The following is a 21,153-nucleotide window of genomic DNA, read 5'->3' as shown; positions in this document are numbered from 1 at the left end:
TAACCCCGCCACATGTTTGCGCCTGTCCCAAGCCAGGAGCCTCTGGCCTTTGTTAGTCTTGTATTATTTTTTTATTTTAGTTTCTTGTGTACAATTTGGAAATAAGTATGGCGTTCATTATCACTGAACTAGTATATATTTGTTGATGGGCCAGCTGAAGGACGCCTCCGGGTGCGGAATTTCTCGCTTCATTGAAGACCTGTTGGTGACCTTCTGCTGTTGTTTTTTATTTGGTCGGGTTGTTGTCTCTTTGACACATTCTCCATTTCCGTTCTCAATTTTATTAACATTATACATACATATAACTGTAATATACAACTATTAATATAATATTATATATCAATAGACCAGACTGGTATACTGATTTGTATGAATACAAAATAAAAGTCATTACGGTGGGGCTGAATTTCCTGTCATTTATTCATCATCCACGAACGAACTTGTCTTAGAAAAATATCTCTGTATATTAACCTCATTTTTTGGTAAAGAGATGTGATTTTTTCACGTACAATTCATGCGTTATCCATCTCTAGCTAAGGAGTTAAACTGAAGTTCACTCGAATACGGATTCATGTCGAATTAATGACTTGCAAGTGAATCAGTAATTCATCATGATCTATGTTTCTTAGCTTAATTGACAAAATTGAACCATACTGGCTGCTAAAAGCAAATTATTACTTCACTTTCATTACTGATTGAACAAAAAACTCATACTTAGATTATATATATATATCATCTCCGCATTCTCGTCACCGTGAGCTATATATATAGTCACGGTGTCCCTCACCGGCTGAGTTAACAAATGACCGTACTGATATTTTAAGATTTTTATGCATATTAAGGGGAAATTCTTCATGAAATTTCACCTGTTGGAGTATCGTGCTGAGTATGATTAGCAAGGACATCTAAAAATCAGTTATTCGTCCTTGGTATCAGGTAAGAACTCTTTGCAATAAATCGAATACACAAATTCGCAATATATATTTACCAAGCATCCGGGGAATGGTCACGTGACATCCATAGTTTGTGTTGTTGTCAGAGAATCCGCCATCTTGACAGGTAAATCGTGAATTGAAGTGAAAAAACAATGTGCAACTGCAAAATAAAACTCGACAACCATGTTTTGGAATGATATTCAAATCCTTTATCAACAAGACTCTCTGCCTTCGTGATTGCAGGTGTCAAAAACTCTGAAAAAGACACAAAATCAAACTTTTCAGTCGTAGTTCAGGTGATTTTTAGATGGCTGGCAAGGTAGCCAACAAGTTGCATGTAACAAAGTTTTCAAGTCTCGAATATAACAATGCCCCATATATAGATACAAACCAATCGAGGGTTTGGAATATGGAAGAAGATGAAGTTCTCGACCAACTTAATGACGAGAGCTTCAACAATCGAGTTGAAATACTCGAACAATTGCTTATCAAGGTTAGACGAAGTGGTGGAAAACTGCCATATCGTGATCCAAAGGCCATATTCAATGGTTTAGCTCAGGCTCTTAAAGATTCGAACTGGGATGTTCGCCTGAAATGCATACAATTAATAAATGAAGTCATTCCTCAATTTGGGGATGATTTAGACCCATGCATGACAGTTGTTTTAGGCAAGCTTATTCCAAATATTGGAGAGAGCAAAATAACTGTTAGAAGAGCAGTTATTCAAACCTTGCATGTGTATATGAAACATACTCGTAGAGTGCAAGGGCTATTGAAAGCTATTGTTCAATATGGCTTAGATAATAATGATACACGTGTTGAAAAAGAAACAATAATTGCATTACCAATGCTTTTCACACCAGAGTTTGGACGGGAAAACTTTTTTGACATAACTCAATCTTTGGCAAGAAAATTACTGAACAGTTCTCTAGAAGATAGTATTCGTGAAAACGTTCTCACTACTATGGAGAAAATACGTAATTTAGTAGGTGAGAGGGAGTTTACCTCTTACATTCAGAAACTTGCAGTGCCACTTCGGCGGTATTACTGTCAACTAACAAATAGTGACATCGACTTGCAAGATGGTTATAACTCAGGATCAACCACACCCAGAAATTCAAAACCATTCTCCAAGTCAACACAAATGCCAAACAGCAGTCGTGCCCAGTATGTTGAGTCGTATGAATTTGGAATAGTTCCTAGTCATGTAATGAATCAAATAAATGACCAAGAGAATTTCAAATTACGTGCTCAAGGAGTTGAGGAAATGAAGCGAATTGTTGGAGAATTGCAACATCAAGAGATTACAGGAAACCTTCTGCCCCACATGATGCCTTTCATAAGTTTTCTTAATAATTTGCTAGATGACAATTATTTCAAAACCACTACAGTAACATTAGAAATTCTAGAAATTTTGGTGGAAAAATTAGGCCAGAATGTTAAGCAATTTTTGAAACCTTTATCTTCAACCTTGGCTAAAAGAATGGGGGACAATAAAATAGTTGTGCGTCAGGCTGTGATGAAGGTAGCCATAAAAATGATGCAGAGTTATCAAGCAAAGCCTGTCTTATCTGTGATACTGGAAAACAATTTGACTCATAAAAACTCACGTGTGCGACAAGAAACTATCAATATTTTGATTGCAGCATTGCTTACATTCCCAAGTTATGACTTTGATCTCCCCAAAATTTGTAAAACTATTGCACCATTATTAACAGACAGTAAAAGACAGGTGCGTCAGGCTGTTTTAGAATGTTTTGCTGTGATAGCCCAAGCTATGGGACAGGGAAGGATGCAACCATTAGTACATGCTGTTGACACAGTTGAATTAATGAATGAAGGGGAAGGTGTCATGGCTGCTGTTCAGGCACGATTAGCAAGACGACAACTACCAAGATTGAACTCAGATCGGTTAGTGGAGTATGCCACACCCATGCCGAGTTCAGCTTCATCAAGGAGCCAGTATGTTCATGGTGCTGACATTGAATGGATAATGGCAGTTGGTGGGTCAGGTTCCTCAGCTAGACAGTATTCTAGACAAGACACCATGGAACTAGAGTCTGTGTCTTCATCTGCCAGGTCAACCCCTAATGTCATACCAAGTGAGAGTTTGACTCCAACCAACAGGACTAGATTTTTAAGTGCTGGTCGAGGTCGTAGTAAACTACCATGGGAAGAGGACCAAGAAGAAAGGGGAAAATCTATGACACAGGTAAAAATTATTTAAGTCTGACCTCAGTCATATTTCAGATATGTAAAAGCTCATTTTGCAGCTTACAAATGTAAGTGTAATCAATAAGAATTCAGAATCAAAATTTATATATATACATGTTCATTTAATGTTCATGTATGAAACATGAATACTTTTTTGCTGGAAGGAATTTAATATTTTAGCTACATTGTAGATACATGAATGAGATTCTGATTGGTGTCCCTATGATTTACATATAAATATATATACATTGTAATATCATGTGTATTGTCTGTTTCTTGTAGGTTAACGCTGTTGTTGAAAGCTGTACTAATTTATACCCACACTATTTTTATTTGGGTTTCAAACAATAATTAGATTATAACTTTAATTAGGTGTCTGATTTGTTGACTACATTTCTTTCTTCAAACTGTTTTTATGAAAATACTCTATAAATTTGAGAAAACAAATAATATTACACAGAGCAAGAGCCAACTGGGGGGACTTTTCTTTATTATTGAAGATTGATCATGAAGATACATGTACATGTATTCATGATCAGATAGAAACAACTTATTGTTTGAAAACTGTGGTGAATGTATTGACTTTACAAAAGGTCATACTTTACATTCAAGGAACAGCTTTTTGTGAAGTTCTTTCTTACAATTTGATAGCCAGTACTTGTAACTCCAAAGTGTAGATCAAAACATTCAGATTTTCAGGAAAATAAAATATTTACTCCTAAGATATAACAGGTTGCATTTAATACGTTATTTTCCTTTCCGAAGCACTTTTGCAGAGTTTTATAATTTGTAAATTTTTAATGTGTTCTGTTCTGTGTACTGATTCAGCTATAACCAAACTCCTTATTCTTAAGTTAAGATAATAACTACAGATGAGTGAATGTCTCAGCTGACAGGAGAATAATGATCACAGAAAGTCAAATATATATACATTCCACATACATTTAGTTAAATGTTTATAGATATGATATATATTTCCATAGAAATGCATTGTTTCAATTTATTGATTTAAGTTGCTCAAATTTGTTAAATTTATATATCTTTTTATACGACCGCAAATTTTGAAAAAATTTTCGTCGTATATTGCTATCACGTTGGCGTCGTCGTCGTCGTCGTCGTCGTCGTCGTCGTCGTCGTCGTCCGAATACTTTTAGTTTTCGCACTCTAACTTTAGTAAAAGTGAATAGAAATCTATGAAATTTTAACACAAGGTTTATGACCATAAAAGGAAGGCTGGTATTGATTTTGGGAGTTTTGGTCCCAACATTTTAGGAATTAGGGGCCAAAAAGGGCCCAAATAAGCATTTTTTTGGTTTTCGCATTATAACTTTAGTTTAAGTTCATAGAAATCTATGAAATTTTGACTCAAGGTTTATGACCACAAAAGAAAGGTTGGGATTGATTTTAGGAGTTTTGATTTCAACAGTTTAGGAAAAAGGGGCCAAAAAGGGACCCAAATAAGCATTTTTCTTGATTTTTGCACCATAACGTTAGTATAAGTAAATAGAAATCTATGAAATTTAAACACAAGGTTTATGACTATAAAAGGAAGGTTGGTATTGATTTTGGGAGTTTTGGTCCCAACAGTTAAGGAAAAAGGGGCCCAAAGGGTCCAAAATTAAACTTTGTTTGATTTCATCAAAATTGAATAATTGGGGTTCTTTAATATGCCGAATCTAACTGTGTATGTAGATTCTTAATTTTTGGTCCCGTTTTCAAATTGGTCTACATTAAGGTCCAAAGGGTCCAAAATTAAACTTAGTTTGATTTTAACAAAAATTGAAACCTTGGGGTTCTTTGATATGCTGAATCTAAAAATGTACTTAGATTTTTGTTTATTGGCCCAGTTTTCAAGTTGGCCCAAATCGAGGTCCAAAATTAAACATTGTTTGATTTCATCAAAAATTGAATAATTGGGGTTCTTTGATATGCCAAATCTAACTGTGTATGAAGATTCTTAATTTTTGGTCCAGTTTTAAAATTGGTCTAAATTAAAGTGCAAAGGGTCCAAAATTAAACTAAGTTTGATTTTAACAAAAATTAAATTCTAGGGCCTCTTTGATATGCTGAATCTAAATATGTACTTAGATTTTTGATAATGGGCCCAGTTTTCAAGTTGGTCCAAATCAGGATCTAAAATTATTATATTAAGTATTGTGCAATAGCAAGTCTTTTCAATTGCACAGTATTGTGCAATGGCAAGAAATATCTAATTTCACAATATTGTGAAATAGCCAATTTTTTTTTAATAAAGAGTTATCTTTCTTTGTCCAGTATAGTAAGCAAGAAATATCTGCAAGAATTTTTTTTCATTGGAGTTATCTTTCTTTGTCCAGAATTAACTTAAATCTTTGTTATATACAATATACAATGTATATTCACTTTTTACTACCAACTGATAAATTTAAATAATCTTTACCATTCAGTGATAACAAGCAGTTTTTTTACATCTTAATATTTTATGATGTATTTAAATGAGTAGTAATTGTTGCAAACTCCATTAGAATATTTTAATTGAAATTAGTTTTGGAATAAGGGAAAGGGGGATGTGATTAAAAAATTGGGTTCAATTTTTCTCATTTGAAATTTCATAAATAAAAAGAAAATTTCTTCAAACATTTTTTTGAGAGGATTAATATTCAACAGCATAGTGAATTGCTCTAAGAGAAAACAAAAATTTTAAGTTCATTTGAATACATTCATTCTGTGTCAGAAACCTATGCTGTGTCAACTATTTAATCACAATCCAAATTTAGAGCGGAATCCAGCTTGAATGTTGTGTCCATACTTGCCCAAACCTTTCAGGGTTCAACCTCTGCGGTCGTATAAAGCTACGCCCTGCGGAGCATCTGGTTGATTAATGAGAAACAATGAATTTCACCAACAGAATAGTATTCAGACTATTCCCTAGTGAAAAGTTATTGATAAAAGATAATTTCATCTCACTTTTAATAAAAAATATCTTTAAAGCAAATAGTGTTTGATATTTAGTAGGAACCTTGTATGTAGTTTCTGACAGAGACTTAGATAATACAATGAATCTGTTACTGAAAGTTAGAAAAAATGTTATTAACTGTGTACATAATTATAAACGACCATTTAAGACCCAAACTGAGACAACTGTTACTTTAATTGTTTTCTCAGGTATGAATTCAACAATATAAAAAAGAATTGAAGAAATTGAATGAATAAGGTTCTATATATAAAACAATTATTGTTTAAACCAAATATTATAGCTTAGTAAGCATACAAGCATCACCATAATTGACTTTTCAGTTTCAAAATTAGAAATCATTTCTCCCCATGATTCTGGAGAATTGTAAGCCCAGCTTGGTCTGATTGGTTTACAGTTTGATGTAAATCATATAAAATGGTTCAACATACCAGTTAAAAACCAATGCTGGATGGTAATTGGTGAACAATTGTATCTTCCAGTTTATTAATCAAATACTAGGTCATAAATTACAATGACTTTCAATAAAGTTTTGTAGTACATGTATTTGGTATAGCTAAATTGGGATTATGTTTTCTGGTCTGTGTGTCCTCCTGTCCTCCTGTCCGTCCGTTCGTCCCACTTCAGGTTAAAGTTTTTGGTCGAGGTAGTTTTTGATGAAGTTGAAGTCCAATCAATTTGAAACTTAGTAAACATGTTTCCTATGGTATGCATATTATCTTTCTAATTTTAATGCCAAATTAGATATTTAATCCCATTTTCATGGTCCACGGAACATAGAAAATGATAGTGCAGATGGGGCATCCATGTACTTGGGACACATCTTGTTTAAAAACAATGGGGCCTTAAAATTCAATGATTCAAAGGAAAATCTTAGGCAAAAAATATATCCACTGTAGGCCCTGCTAGGATTTCAAAATGCCAATTTTTTTAGACAACATAACTCATTTTCAGAAGTTTTCATGTATGACACATGTTATAATGTACATATACATGCAGTCCCTTATATTTTCTAAGCCAAACAATATTTATACCATCATCATAAGGCACTATACATGCTACAGTGTATAAACCACAATGAAAGGAGTAAGTGTCAATGATGTCTTTTAACTCTACACATATGTACATGTACATTGAATTAAGTCTGAATATTTATCTTAATGTGCTTTGAAAACAGTAAACATGAATTCATGGGCTTTTAGTTTAAGGTGATCATATGCAATATATGAAAAAATAAGAAAAAAGGATAGCTGTTTTTTAGTAGGTAATTCATTGTGTCAAAACACCTCGATTCGCATCCTATTAAAAATGGGAAATAGTATAAAAACATATATTAATACCCCATAAAAATCAGTACTAAAATCAGAACATTTTTCTCACTGGCTGATGTCTGATAGTAAAACTTTGTTTGATATTGCTAAATGATTCTTCAGTCTTTGTTTTTAACAACAAAATTAAAAATATTTAAGTAGTGATTCATTGTACTTGTATATCTTTTGTCCAGGTAATTTTTAAACTTAAGAAATAATGTCTATACTTGATGATTTTATCATGTTTAAAGACAGAAGCGTGTTGACTACTAGAACTATAAATGGTTGATAATATATCAGTGTAGTTTTAAATATAGGACTCACATTTTGGATTATAAAATGTACCTGAATCCTTTGCCCAGTGTTATAGTTGAACAGAGATGTTTATTGGTACATGATCAGTTTAAGTTCTCTTCACTGAAGTTTGACCATATACAACTGGTTGTTATCACTAATTAATTCTTATTATACCCAAACTCAAAAAACAGTGGTTTAGTATTACCTTTGTTTGTAGCATGCAATTTTTGTCCTATTTTGCTCATGAACTTCTTATCATGGTGTAGCTTCCAGAAAGGAGTAGGTCCGGTAAGGGCCAATTTTGGCCTCATATTTAGGTTCATCTAAGGAAAGATTGTGGACACTTTTTAAACAATGTCAATGTCAATGTCTATGTCAATTTATTCAATTAGTTAATGTGAAAGATTTTAACTAATTAAGTCATAAAAAACGCTCCGATTATAGCTTAAATAAGCCAAAAAACATCACTTTTGATGGTTTTTGTCTAAAATGGAAGAAGCCGCATCTGTGTTAATCCTCAACCCTTATATAAGTTATGTTTAATCATCAAATACAACTTACATTTCAATATTATGGATGAACACGAATGTGGCCACTTTCAATAAAGACGGAAACTGTCTTAAATTTAACTAAAATGCTCAAATTGTGAAGATTTCAGTAATTTAGCATTACTTAATGATGCTAATACCCAATGTATGTGCATTGTATTGTCAAAAACAGCTTTCTGCTTTCCAGTAAATAGCTAAAAGATTACATTTTCACAATTTTGTAAAACTGCTATATTATGGGGCCAAAAAGGGGTCTTTCTGAACCTACTCCTTTGTTTAAAACAAGCTTCATGAAATTTAGCTTTACTATGTGAATGTTTTTTTATCGATTACATGTATATATTCATGCAGGGGTAGAAATAAGAAAAGACCTGGCATTTACAAATGTACTTGTCCTAGTCATAGAAATGCATGTGGATGTCAGGTCGGGTGTACACGTAGTTCAGATTGTACCCTAACTTCTTCCAACTTTAATGATGAAGTTTCCCAAATTAATTATACCCCCGCTTTAAAAAAAATGGGGGGGTATACTGTTTTACCTCTGTCAGTCCGTCAGTCAGTCCGTCCCATGAAACTTTCGTCACATTTTTCTCAGGAACTACAATTCAAGGATTTCTCAAATTTGGTTTCAGGGTTTATCTAAGTCAGCTATACCATGTGATGCGTTTTCAAATTGATCACTTGGCAACTTCCTGTTTACCGAACACTTGTATGATTTTACACATGATAGCCAAGTTGAAAATTTTCATCACATTTTTCTCAGGAACTACAATACAAGGATTTCTGAAATTTGGTTTCAGGATTTATATAAGTCAGCTATACCGTGTGATGCGTTTTCAGATTCGTCACTCGACAACTTCCTGTTTACCGAACACTTGCATATTTTTACACTATTAATATTATCCACTTGCGTCGGGGGTATCATCAGTTAGCAGTAGCTCGCAGTTTCACTTGTTACTTCTCTTAACCATCAAATTATAAAATATGTTAAACATATTGAAAGTTTTATCAGTAATGAGTATGCAGGGAACACTTTTTTGCCAACCATGTAACATTATTCAATGAGTTGTACATTTGTTTGTGTTCATGTATATTTGTACATCTAAAGATGCCTATTTTAATAAAAGAATTATTTATTAAAGAAGAAAATACAAACATGTACATATACATGTATACACCATGTAAACAGGACATCTATGTATATTTTAAAGAATTGTTTATAGAATTCCTGTGTTTTTAGTGCATCATGCATTAAGATAAATCAAATAAAATAGATTTAAATTTTAAAATCACTTATTCAATGAAAAAATCTTTACTGTGAAGTATCGCAAAACAAATAAACTACAACAGTAAATTCTTGCCAGCCCATCAAATATTGTCACATAAATTTTCTTTTGACAAAAGGTATTAAAATTGTATGTAGACATATTCATGTTTGTTCACAATGTGTGTCGTGCAAACTTTAGATTTTTCATGTCATAAGAAAAGAATATATACTTAATGCATAAAACTGTTTGTGTACATTCATATTGTATGTGTAGATTAAATTTGTCCTTGAGTTCAGATATATAATGTATACATAGTTGCAGTGGTAACTGTTACTTTACACCGAGGGGCGAGCCTTTTCCCTATTTATATACATGTATCTTCGATATACATATACTTCTCAATATTTGTTTATATGGGTACTGCAGTGTGTGACAATTTTTTAGTACTACCTACTGATACATAATAAAAAATCATTTGTTTGACTGTTATGAATACAAATTTAACCAGCATAAAACATTTTTTAGAGAAAGGACAGGGGATTAAAGTTTCAGAGAGTGTAAAACTTTCGATATAAAATGAATGCTGCTTTTCAATATTTATTGGGTTAAAATACATGACAATGTACATGTACATCATGTGGCCAATAAAATACTTAGAGGGCGATCTTCACTTAAAGACCGACACTATCACACTGTCAATGACTGAGGAATATCTATCACAGAAAATGTTTACATGTACACAAAACCTTCAGTCTGTTATGTTGAAGGATTTAATAAATACTCTAACAATTATCATTAAAGGTTAATACCAAAGTACATACAGTAAAAATAATTTAAATTTATAATCGTTTTTGGAACTATTAATACATTGTTGGATTAATGCCCAGAATGGATTTATAATCCCCCAGAACATATCATTATTAAACATCTAACTCAAATTAGAATTCCTATTTTTTTTTAAATTTCTGTAGGTTATTAAAATTCTGATCAAGAATTTTTTATACATATTTTTTTTTCATGTACATGTTTGTTACATTATCATGATTATAATATTAATTAATTTAACATGTTTAATGATATCATTTATTATCGCTATATTAGGAAATTTTTCTTTGATCTTGCTTACTGAAAATTTCCTTTCTCAGCGGAGTTGAGTGATATAAAAAAGTGTCGCTAGAAACAAAGGGGGCAAATGGCGTTGTGAAATTAACAATGTTCGACCATAGGTAAAATAGCAATGAACAGATTATCATTGGTCATCTCAACTATTAAAATTGCTTTTCTCACTTTCGCAGTACTGGTCCAAGCTGAAAAAAATCAATCTCATGAAATGATCACGGTAATCTATAAATAGCATCAGCTGCTGACAATATTTTTGAGCAGAACCAATGATTGTCAATATTTCAGTATATGAGTATTTTGATTATAAATGTTTGCTACTTAATGAATAATATGTATGGTCCTGGTTAGGGTTCTTTAATATGATGATTCTAACTATATAATAGATATTTGATAAATTGGTCCACATTGAGGTTCAAAGGGTCCCAAAATTGAAATTTGATTGATTTCATAAAAAAAAAGGATTTCTTGGGGTGCTTTGGTATTCAGAACATGTAGTAAGGAAATATCAAATTTCAAACTTTTAAGTTCTTTTAAAATAGACCACATTCATTCTTTATCAGAAACCTATGGGATAATACTGTGTCAAATATTAAATCCCTACCCCAATTCAGAGCTGTATCAAGGTTGAATAATGTGTCCATACTTGCTTCTTCTTTTCAGGGTTTGATCCTGTGGTTATCCCTGCCCCTGCAGAGCAATTTATATATAACTTTACCTTTTTTTGGTGTTCAAATTTATTTTTTAATTTGATTTCTTACTTGTTCACATAAGAATAGAGGGTATACATTATGAGTGCCAATGAAACATATCTCCATCCAAATAACAGTTTATAAAAGTAAACCAAAATAGATAGAGGTTCTGCCTTCAACACGGAGCCTTGGCTGACACCGAACAGCAAGCTATAAAGGGCCCAAAAATTACAAGTGTATAACCATTCAAGCGGGAAAACCAACGGTCTATTCTATAGAAAAAGGAGAAACACGTACATTGTTTCCAAGTATTATCTTTTTATGGGAGTGTTGCGAAGCCTAGGGAAACCTGTACCTGGGTAATACTTTGCAAAAAAGCAACCTTTCCAAAGAAAAAAGCAGCAAGAAAACTCAGAATAAATACCCTATATAATACTTTGGAAACTATATTCCTATACCTAGAACAAAGGAAATTAAATGCAGCCTCAAGCCAGCAATAAACCTGTATCATTATTTTAATATTATTTTCACCCAAGTTGTCAATAAGTGAAATACAATGTCAAACAATAATCCTAAGTTTTATTAGTACAATTTTGTCGTAGATATGTTAATTAATAAATAGCCACACACTTCACATAATCAAATCATAATTAATAGAGTTACTTCCCTTGTCTTACTATTTGGCTTAAATTTTAGTCCTGCAATCATATTTTATATTGTTATAAAAATTCAAATCACTGAACTGAAACATACTACAGATTAAAAATATTGTTTTAAAAAAAATATAATTGTTTTTTAATTTGTTGAATGATTTTAAAATGTGCATTATTTTGATTTTTTAGTTGTTTTCTGAATGTCTAGTAAATATCTTTGAAGACTGTATCCCACTTCTTCTGTTGCAGTCAATTTTGAATCAATGATAATCCACATTAGTCAAAAAGAAATAAATAGTGCTAAGCTATAAAAAATGAAAGTATATAGGGATTTGTGTAATTGCTATGGTTACAGTGTTGACCTAGACATGGGCCTATCATCATGCATTCCCTCAAAGATTTAACTAGCAGTAATTGATTTATGTGTAGATTAGGTGTTTTTGGTATAAAAAGTTGATTGAAAAAAAATTCCTTCAAATTGATTTTTATTTTGGATTCAATACATTGATGGGTTTAAATGTAGAATTATAAGCATTCACAGACATTTTAAATCAATCTTTTCAAAAATCATGACTGCCTCTCTTTTCATAAATCTATCCAGATTCAATACACTCATTATTACATTTCTTTACTTTTTGTAGCTTTTATTCAGAAAATAAAATAGCATTAATATGCTTAAATGAAGATCACACAAAATTTGAGGTGTAAGGAGCTCATAACAATTTCGACATTATACTATTGATATACATATATTGCCATGCAAAGCCGTTCTTCCATGAAAAATTATGAAAAGTTAAGTAAATCTTAGCAAAGTGTTTTACGTATTCCAGCATATAGAATTTCAAAAAAGTGGTATTAATACTTTCTTTAAAGGCAATAGGTTATGATTTTACATATGTGTTAAATTGAAAAGAATCAAGTGTAAAATTATACCAGGGCATTGAATTGTGATATCCAGCTCAATAACTATTATCCTGAACAAAAAGTTTTATTTAGGTGCTTGCTAACCAGGATAATAACCGACTGGAAATATAATAGATTTAATTAGGAATAATTTTTGCAGTAATTTATTACCGAATAAATTAGAAATCAACTTGCGTCATCTGCTTAGAAGCTCAAGAGTCTGGCAAAGAAATTAACAACAAACACAGAATTATCATAACAATAATTGGAAATTAAAAAAATAGGATAAATTATGGGGATATATTCCTGATGATTTGCAGATAATATTTCAATGTCTTATAGTCTAAAACTTGGCTAAAATGTGTGTATGGGCTTGTCTACCAAAGCTTTGTAAAATTGGAAGGGTTGAACCCTATGTTGAGGATTTGTTCCTTTCTGATGAAGAGGTAATTATGCTGGTTCACTTTTATATGTCTATTAAAAATAGGAAATAATTGTATAATATAGGATTACTTTTGTTTTTGACAGTCCTACTCAAACATACTGTACTTAAAATGTCGCAATATATTTCTAAATAAATTTATCTCTGGCTTGGACAAATAACTAGAATTGATGGTTGGAGGGATAGTACTTTTTCCATTGGTGTTCTTACTTTTTCTGTGCCTTTAATAAATTAATTATGGCTATGACGATGGGGTAAACACAGGTCCTCCAGAAGGGTAAACAATTACTGTATGAAGTGGGACCTGACATGTTTGTAACAGTTTAAAAAAAAATTCATCAGTTATGTATCAAACAAGAAAAGGATTGTGGTTAATGCAGATTTAAAATATGTTGAATTTTAATCTGTGATTAAAGTCTTGTTTGCCTGTTAAGGGGCAGTTGTTTTTTCACTGCATTCTGACTTCCTCCACCAATGAAACACTGCCACTTTTGTATAGCCAATAGCTTACAAATGGTGTGGAACAGTCAACAACTTATTTTGGTCTGCTTTATACATGTATCTTAACTTATAGAGAGTTGTCTCATTGGCAATCATATGACATCATCTTTATACATGTATCTTGACTTATAGAGATTTGTCTCATAGGGAATCAAATGACATCATCTTTATACATGTATCTAGACTTATAGGCCAAGTTCGGATGGAACTAGAGTTCTCACTAGAGTTCCATATGAACGGTAAATAATTTTAAAGAGTAAGGTCTCTAGATTACTGGAAGTACAGGGCCCCTACTCTGAATATGTTTACATTCAAATTTGATTGGATTGACGTCATAACATCCGGGATATCGAGTCCATCTCTAGGAACCCTGCCACTACCCAGTGCTCCTCGAGTGTTAATGGCGGGAAAGCTATATCCAATCATAACAGGTGTTATATATGACCGTGTCAATCCAATCTACTCTAGATATCCATCCGAACTTGGCCATAGAGATTTGTCTCATTGGGAATCATATGACATCATCTTTATACATGTATCTAGACTTATAGAGAGTTGTCTCATTGGGAATCATATGACATCATCTTTATACATGTATCTTGACTTATAGAGAGATTTGTCTCATTGGGAATCATATGACATCATCTTTATACATGTATCTAGACTTATAGAGAGTTGTCTCATTGGGAATCATATGACATCATCTTTATACATGTATCTTGACTTATAGAGAGATTTGTCTCATTGGGAATCATATGACATCATCTTTATACATGTATCTTGACTTATAGAGAGATTTGTCTCATTGGCAATCATATGACATCATCTTTATACATGTATCTTGACTTATAGAGAGATTTGTCTCATTGGGAATCATATGACATCATCTTTTACTGTGAAATAGACCGTAGGAGTCTATTGAGAACTAAAACTAACCACAAGAGAGAAGATTTCAATTACAGTTTTCTGCTATAAACCATGAAATTATTTGTTAAATCAAGCTTTACATTTGTTTACCTTTGTATTGTTGTTATCTTGTCATGGAGTGCACATGCAGTCGTGTTGAATTTTTATTAAAAATGAAATATATTTTTGTAAAGCTTCATGATTCAATTCAATGTCTGCCTATCAAAAGCATGGTATTTTTGTAAAAAAAACTTAAACAATTTGACAAAGCATTAAATTTTTGTCAATATGCGTTTACATACAATTAGTATGAGTAGCTATTTTTTAACACAGAATACATGTATTATTCGCACCATATAGGAAAGAATGATTTTTAGAAATAAATTTACATTTTTTATGCCCCTTGCTGTAGCAGAGGGGGCATTAAGTTTTTTTTGCCATTGCCTGTATTTATGTCCCAAAGTCTTTTAACACTAACTTAGTTTGCCTCACACAAATGGTATGAAACTGATACAAAATGATTATTTCAACAAAACGCAGATCACTTTTGATTTTTTGGTGTGTCACATAAATCCTTCTAGAGTTATGCCCCTTTACATTTTCATTTTCTATCTTTAACTTGCTTCAAAGAAAATGTCATGAAACTTTCACACAATGCTTATAACCACAAAATTCAGATCAAGTGTGAATTTTGGTTGTGTCACCATTCCATTGTTACTTGATTGCAACCTTTTGTTTGTAAATTTATATAATACATGTATGCTACTCTTCCGAAAGACATGTGCCGGTACATGTATGAATAGAATACATTTTTGAAGGAATGATTTCCATTTTATGTGGTTTTTACTGTACAACCTGTTTTAGCTAAACCCCATTTGAATACAAAGGTGCTGTTTGAATTTTTTATAAATGTAAAATAGAACTGACATGCAACGATACAAGAGTTCAATTTTGACAGATTCCCGCTTTATGCTAAGGTTTGCTTTAAACAGGTTTAGGTTAGTGCATGGTTTATTTTTGACAGGTTTCACTGTAGTAAAGGAACAACTTATTATTCAACATCTATTATTATTTTGCAGTAATCCATTCAAAGATTGTAACGATATCATTTAAATTAGATTAGCTCAAGTAAATCCTTACTGTATAACAATAGAGATCAAATATTTAGTCAATATTTTTACAGTTGTAAGTTTTAAAAAGAACATGTCGGATCTCCTTTGTTGTGACTTTAAAAGGTCTTTGTTGATCTGTCATTGTATATTTTGCTCTCGTTTAAAAATTGTAATATTGATATTATGTATAAATTATTTCTGCTAAAGAAATATTCTGAACAAATTAAAAGGCAACCATTTTCAGAGTCTAAAGTGATTTCCAGTGAACAAAAGAAAGATTTTGTTGCAGTAAATAGATATGTTGTTAAAAATCACAGTCACTCTTTGTAGCTCATATTTGTTTATAATATACATATATGTATATTGTATCCCTGATATTCTTTGAACTTTGACTTTGTTAACAGCTCCATAAAGCTAAAATGGGAGCATATATGATCAGTAAATTGAAGAACCTTTCATGCTAAAAGGTATATTGGTAGAATGACCAAAGAGTGCATCTACAGAATATATTTTATGTTTTCCTATGAAAAAAATCACTTAAAATGGTAATTCTAAATCAAAATAGTACAGGATAACTACGAAATTAATAAATCAAGTGACATACTTTGTACATTGTTAATATAAACGAGACTTTATGTGAAATAAGTATTGATGCATGTTTACAATAATACTAGTCATCATGGTCATGCTAGTGTACAAATAAAAAAGTAAATTATTTCATGTATTGTTATACAATTATTATTCTATATTTTAGTCGTTCAATGATGGACCTCCAAAGGCTAGGAACATGTGGAGTGATGATAGTGGACCATCACAAGACAGTATTAGCAATGGTAAACGTGTCCCTAAACGTAGAATAACTGTAGTGGGAATTAATGCTGTAGAAGAAGCTCAGCAAGAACCAGGTACAAAAATCATTATTGTGGACAATTGGTTCCCCATATTAATCAGTTAAATAAATTCAAAGTGTAATTTGCACTCTCCTGGTTCAAAATACTATAAACTAAGATGAACTGTTGCTGAAAAATATATAGAAAAGAAAAAAATGTTAATAGCTGTTCAAATTAAAATCTGTTGTATCTATAACCTGTACTACCTTGTCAACTTCAATTGTGATTAAAGTCTTCATAGTCAGTTATATTAAAATTTCTTAAAATCAATATTTCTAAAAGCATTTATGCATTTGTACAAAATTGTTTTGGAACTGGCCTAGTCCTTATATGAAGGCATATATACCTCCCTATTCATTCACTCATTTTCTTCTGGAAGTTTATGTTACAAAATAACAGTTTAATTACAACATGTTGTTTAATTTGAAAGCATAGTTTTCAGAATATAAAAGTCATTCAAGAAATTTTACAGTATTTTGAACCAAAATGAAACACAAATTGCCTCACTATACCCCACAATGAGATAATGATTTGTTAAAGTGTTCATTTGTACCTGGATCAGAGTTAGCTGGGATAGTATGCATACATAGAAATGAAAGGCTAAAGGGCTAGAATACTGCATGTTATAACCAAAAACTCATCTGCATGTCCTGTCGGTAGGGCTTGGAATGCACTTGCTCCAAGATAGAATTGCTTACATTATTGTCAAAAGTACTAATGGATTGTAATTATGTCAGACCAAAAATTAGCAAACTGTTTAAATTTGACACATGACAGACAGAGCCTACATATATCTATCTACCTGTTTGTTGTTACCTACATGAACCTTCTTAAAATTCTGGTTAAAATGGGACTAGTCAACACTTGAATATTATAAGATCAATAAAAAAAAAATGTCTTTGCCTCTTAAAATTTTATTTGCTGTTGTAATAGCATTCTGTTTTTTAGTTGAAAATTTACAGTAATTATATTGTTCAATGTGAAATTTTAGAAATACCAGGTATTATATAACCACTCCCACTAACCATGTACTTATGTGACTGTTCCTCACATTAAATCACTCAACTACAAAATATAGAACGCACTGCAATGTGTGGGTTAAGTAATAACGTTGACTTTGACTCAATGAAAAAAACATTTTTTAGAGACCAAAAATATTTCAAAATTTTAAAGGATTTGGTTTATGCCCTTGTTATTCTTCTTTGTAAATTAAGCATACTAACACTAAAGTGTAACAGCTAGATTGCCTTATGCTATTGTTTAACAATCATCATCATGTGACATATCATTTATAACATAGATTAAAACTTCTAGTCTAGGCTGATATTTTGTTGAGGGGAGCGGAAAAAAATTGTCAGCTAGAAAGTAGAAGTTATTTCATGTGTACAGCATGTACTACTTTGCTTGTAACAATAGCTACTAATAAAGGACATCATTCATAAGTAGTTAAGGGCTATCCTAGTGCTAGTGCATTTTACTGCAAATGTTTCATACATAAATAATGTTGTTAAAAGTTATCGTTTTTTAAAAGAACAAATCAACTGTTAAACGGACATGGGTAGCAGTCTGATCCATGACTATGCAAATTTTATAAGGAAAGCAGTAGAATATAAGTATAATTAAATAAGAAGGTCTCGCCAATTTCATAAAACAGGTGCTTACAATAATGAAATTTCCAGGTGACGCATTTGAAAAAATCACTTTGATCTTTTTAAAAAAGCAATTACATGCAGGGATAATGTTTCAAGACAATTATAACAATCTATATATTTTCATTGTAATGATGCAAATTATATAATTTGGTTTGTACCCATTTTTGAAAGTAAAATAAGCAAGACCCACTAATTTTGTTCTTGCTAAGGTCTGTGGAAAATGGACAAATTTTCTGCAGTTCAACCATTTTCCTAATTGCTGAATGATGAATTGTTTAAACATATTTAAAAAGCATATATTCTGTGAGTATGGTTAACATATTTGGCTGAAAACTGTTTATTTTCAGATCTTTGACATTAGAATTTTATATACAGGAAATGCATGCAGAGAAACTACAATATTTAGAACATTTTTTTTTGTGTGCTTATAGCACTTGTACTGGGTTCATTAAATTTTGTCCTGCGTCTAATTTCAGAAATTTCATCATTGTGAATATTTGTACATAAGTCAATAAAAACTTTGCATGTGAAATTTATGCATTGCATGTACATAACTTTTGAGGTAAAAGTTCTATGGTATATATATATATCATTGACTACCTCAGCTTTTGCTCAACATGCTTCTTTAACATTGTAGCAGATGTTCACATTCACTTATCTTACTTTTATGTTCTTAATGTATGCATATATGTATTGTAAAAGTTTTGAGTAAAAACCGTCCTTTGTTTGCCCTCTTTAGAGTTTTTATACGACCGCAAATTTTGAAAAAATTTTCGTCGTATATTGCTATCACGTTGGCGTCGTCGTCGTCGTCGTCGTCGTCGTCGTCGTCGTCGTCGTCGTCGTCGTCGTCCGAATACTTTTAGTTTTCGCACTCTAACTTTAGTAAAAGTGAATAGAAATCTATGAAATTTTAACACAAGGTTTATGACCATAAAAGGAAGGCTGGTATTAATTTTGGTAGTTTTGGTCCCAACATTTTAGGAATTAGGGGCCAAAAAGGGCCCAAATAAGCATTTTCTTGGTTTTCGCACTATAACTTTAGTTTAAGTTAATAGAAATCTATGAAATTTTGACACAAGGTTTATGACCACAAAAGAAAGGTTGGGATTGATTTTGGGAGTTTTGGTTTCAACAGTTTAGGAATTAGGGGCCAAAAAAGGGCCCAAATAAGCATTATTCTTGGTTTTCGCACAATAACTTTAGTTAAATTGAATAGAAATCAATGAAATTTAAACACAATGTTTATGACCACAAAAGGAAGGTTGGTATTGATTTTGGGAGTTTCAATCCCAACAGTTTAGGAATTAGGGGCCAAAAAGGGACCAAAATAAGCATTTTTCTTGGTTTTCGCACCATAGCGTTAGTATAAGTAAATAGAAATCTATGAAATTTAAACACAAGGTTTATGACTATAAAAGGAAGGTTGGTATTGATTTGGGGAGTTTTGGTCCCAACAGTTAAGGAAAAAGGGGCCCAAAGGGTCCAAAATTAAACTTTGTTTGATTTCATCAAAATTGAATAATTGGGGTTCTTTAATATGCCGAATCTAACTGTGTATGTAGATTCTTAATTTTTGGTCCCGTTTTCAAATTGGTCTACATTAAGGTCCAAAGGGTCCAAAATTAAACTTAGTTTGATTTTAACAAAAATTGAAACCTTGGGGTTCTTTGAAATGCTGAATCTAAAAATGTACTTAGATTTTTGATTATTGGCCCAGTTTTCAAGTTGGCCCAAATCGCAGTCCAAAATTAAACATTGTTTGATTTTATCAAAAATTGAATAATTGGGGTTCTTTGATATGCCAAATCTAACTGTGTATGTAGATTCTTAATTTTTGGTCCAGTTTTAAAATTGGTCTAAATTAAAGTGCAAAGGGTCCAAAATTAAACTAAGTTTGATTTTAACAAAAATTAAATTCTTGGGCCTCTTTGATATGCTGAATATAAACATGTACTTAGATTTTTGATTATGGGCCCAGTTTTCAAGTTGGTCCAAATCAGGATCTAAAATTATAATATTAAGTATTGTGCAATAGCAAGTCTTTTCAATTGCACAGTATTGTGCAATGGCAAGAAATATCTAATTTCACAATATTGTGAAATAGCAAAATTTTTTTTAGTTAAGAGTTATCTTTCTTTGTCCAGTATAGTAAGCAAGAAATATCTGCAAGAATTTTTTTTAATTGGAGTTATCTTTCTTTGTCCAGAATCAACTTAAATCTTTGTTATATACAATATACAATGTATATTCACTTTTTACTACCAACTGATAAATTTAAATGATCTTTACCATTCAGTGATTACAAGCAGTTTTTTTACATCTTAATATTTTATGATGTATTTAAATGAGTAGTAATTGTTGCAAACTCCATTAGAATATTTTAATTGAAATTAGTTTTGGAATAAGGGAAAGGGGGATGTGATTAAAAAATTGGGTTCAATTTTTCTCATTTGAAATTTCATAAATAAAAAGAAAATTTCTTCAAACATTTTTTGAAGAGGATTAATATTCAACAGCATAGTGAATTGCTCTAAGAGAAAACAAAAATTTTAAGTTCATTTGAATATATTCATTCTGTGTCAGAAACCTATGCTGTGTCAACTATTTAATCACAATCCAAATTTAGAGCGGAATCCAGCTTGAATGTTGTGTCCATACTTGCCCCAACCGTTCAGGGTTCAACCTCTGCGGTCGTATAAAGCTACGCCCTGCGGAGCATCTGGTTTAATAGCTGTTCAGACATTAATTTGGAATG

General features: G+C 31.7%; 1 protein-coding gene across 16 annotated transcripts in view; it reads left to right on the top strand.

Annotated features, from left to right (window-relative positions):
* Positions 1–975: 975 nt before the first annotated feature.
* The window catches only part of LOC134712176 (TOG array regulator of axonemal microtubules protein 1-like), a 68,356-nt gene continuing 48,178 nt past the window's right edge, over positions 976–21,153 (top strand). For 8 of the 16 annotated variants that reach the window (XM_063573463.1, XM_063573460.1, XM_063573457.1 and 5 more), the window contains exons 1-2: positions 977–3,147; positions 16,608–16,758. In XM_063573463.1, coding sequence (XP_063429533.1) covers positions 1,243–3,147; positions 16,608–16,758 — 2,056 coding nt within the window. In that variant the 5' untranslated portion in view covers positions 977–1,242. Of the gene's footprint in view, positions 3,148–16,607; positions 16,759–21,153 lie in introns of all 16 variants that reach the window. The other 8 variants (XM_063573462.1, XM_063573459.1, XM_063573461.1 and 5 more) reach the window with 3 other exon arrangements.

This window comes from Mytilus trossulus, chromosome 3 (genome assembly GCF_036588685.1).
Source record: "Mytilus trossulus isolate FHL-02 chromosome 3, PNRI_Mtr1.1.1.hap1, whole genome shotgun sequence".
NCBI lineage: Eukaryota > Metazoa > Mollusca > Bivalvia > Mytilida > Mytilidae > Mytilus > Mytilus trossulus.
This window is presented reverse-complemented; position numbering and strand designations above follow the sequence as displayed.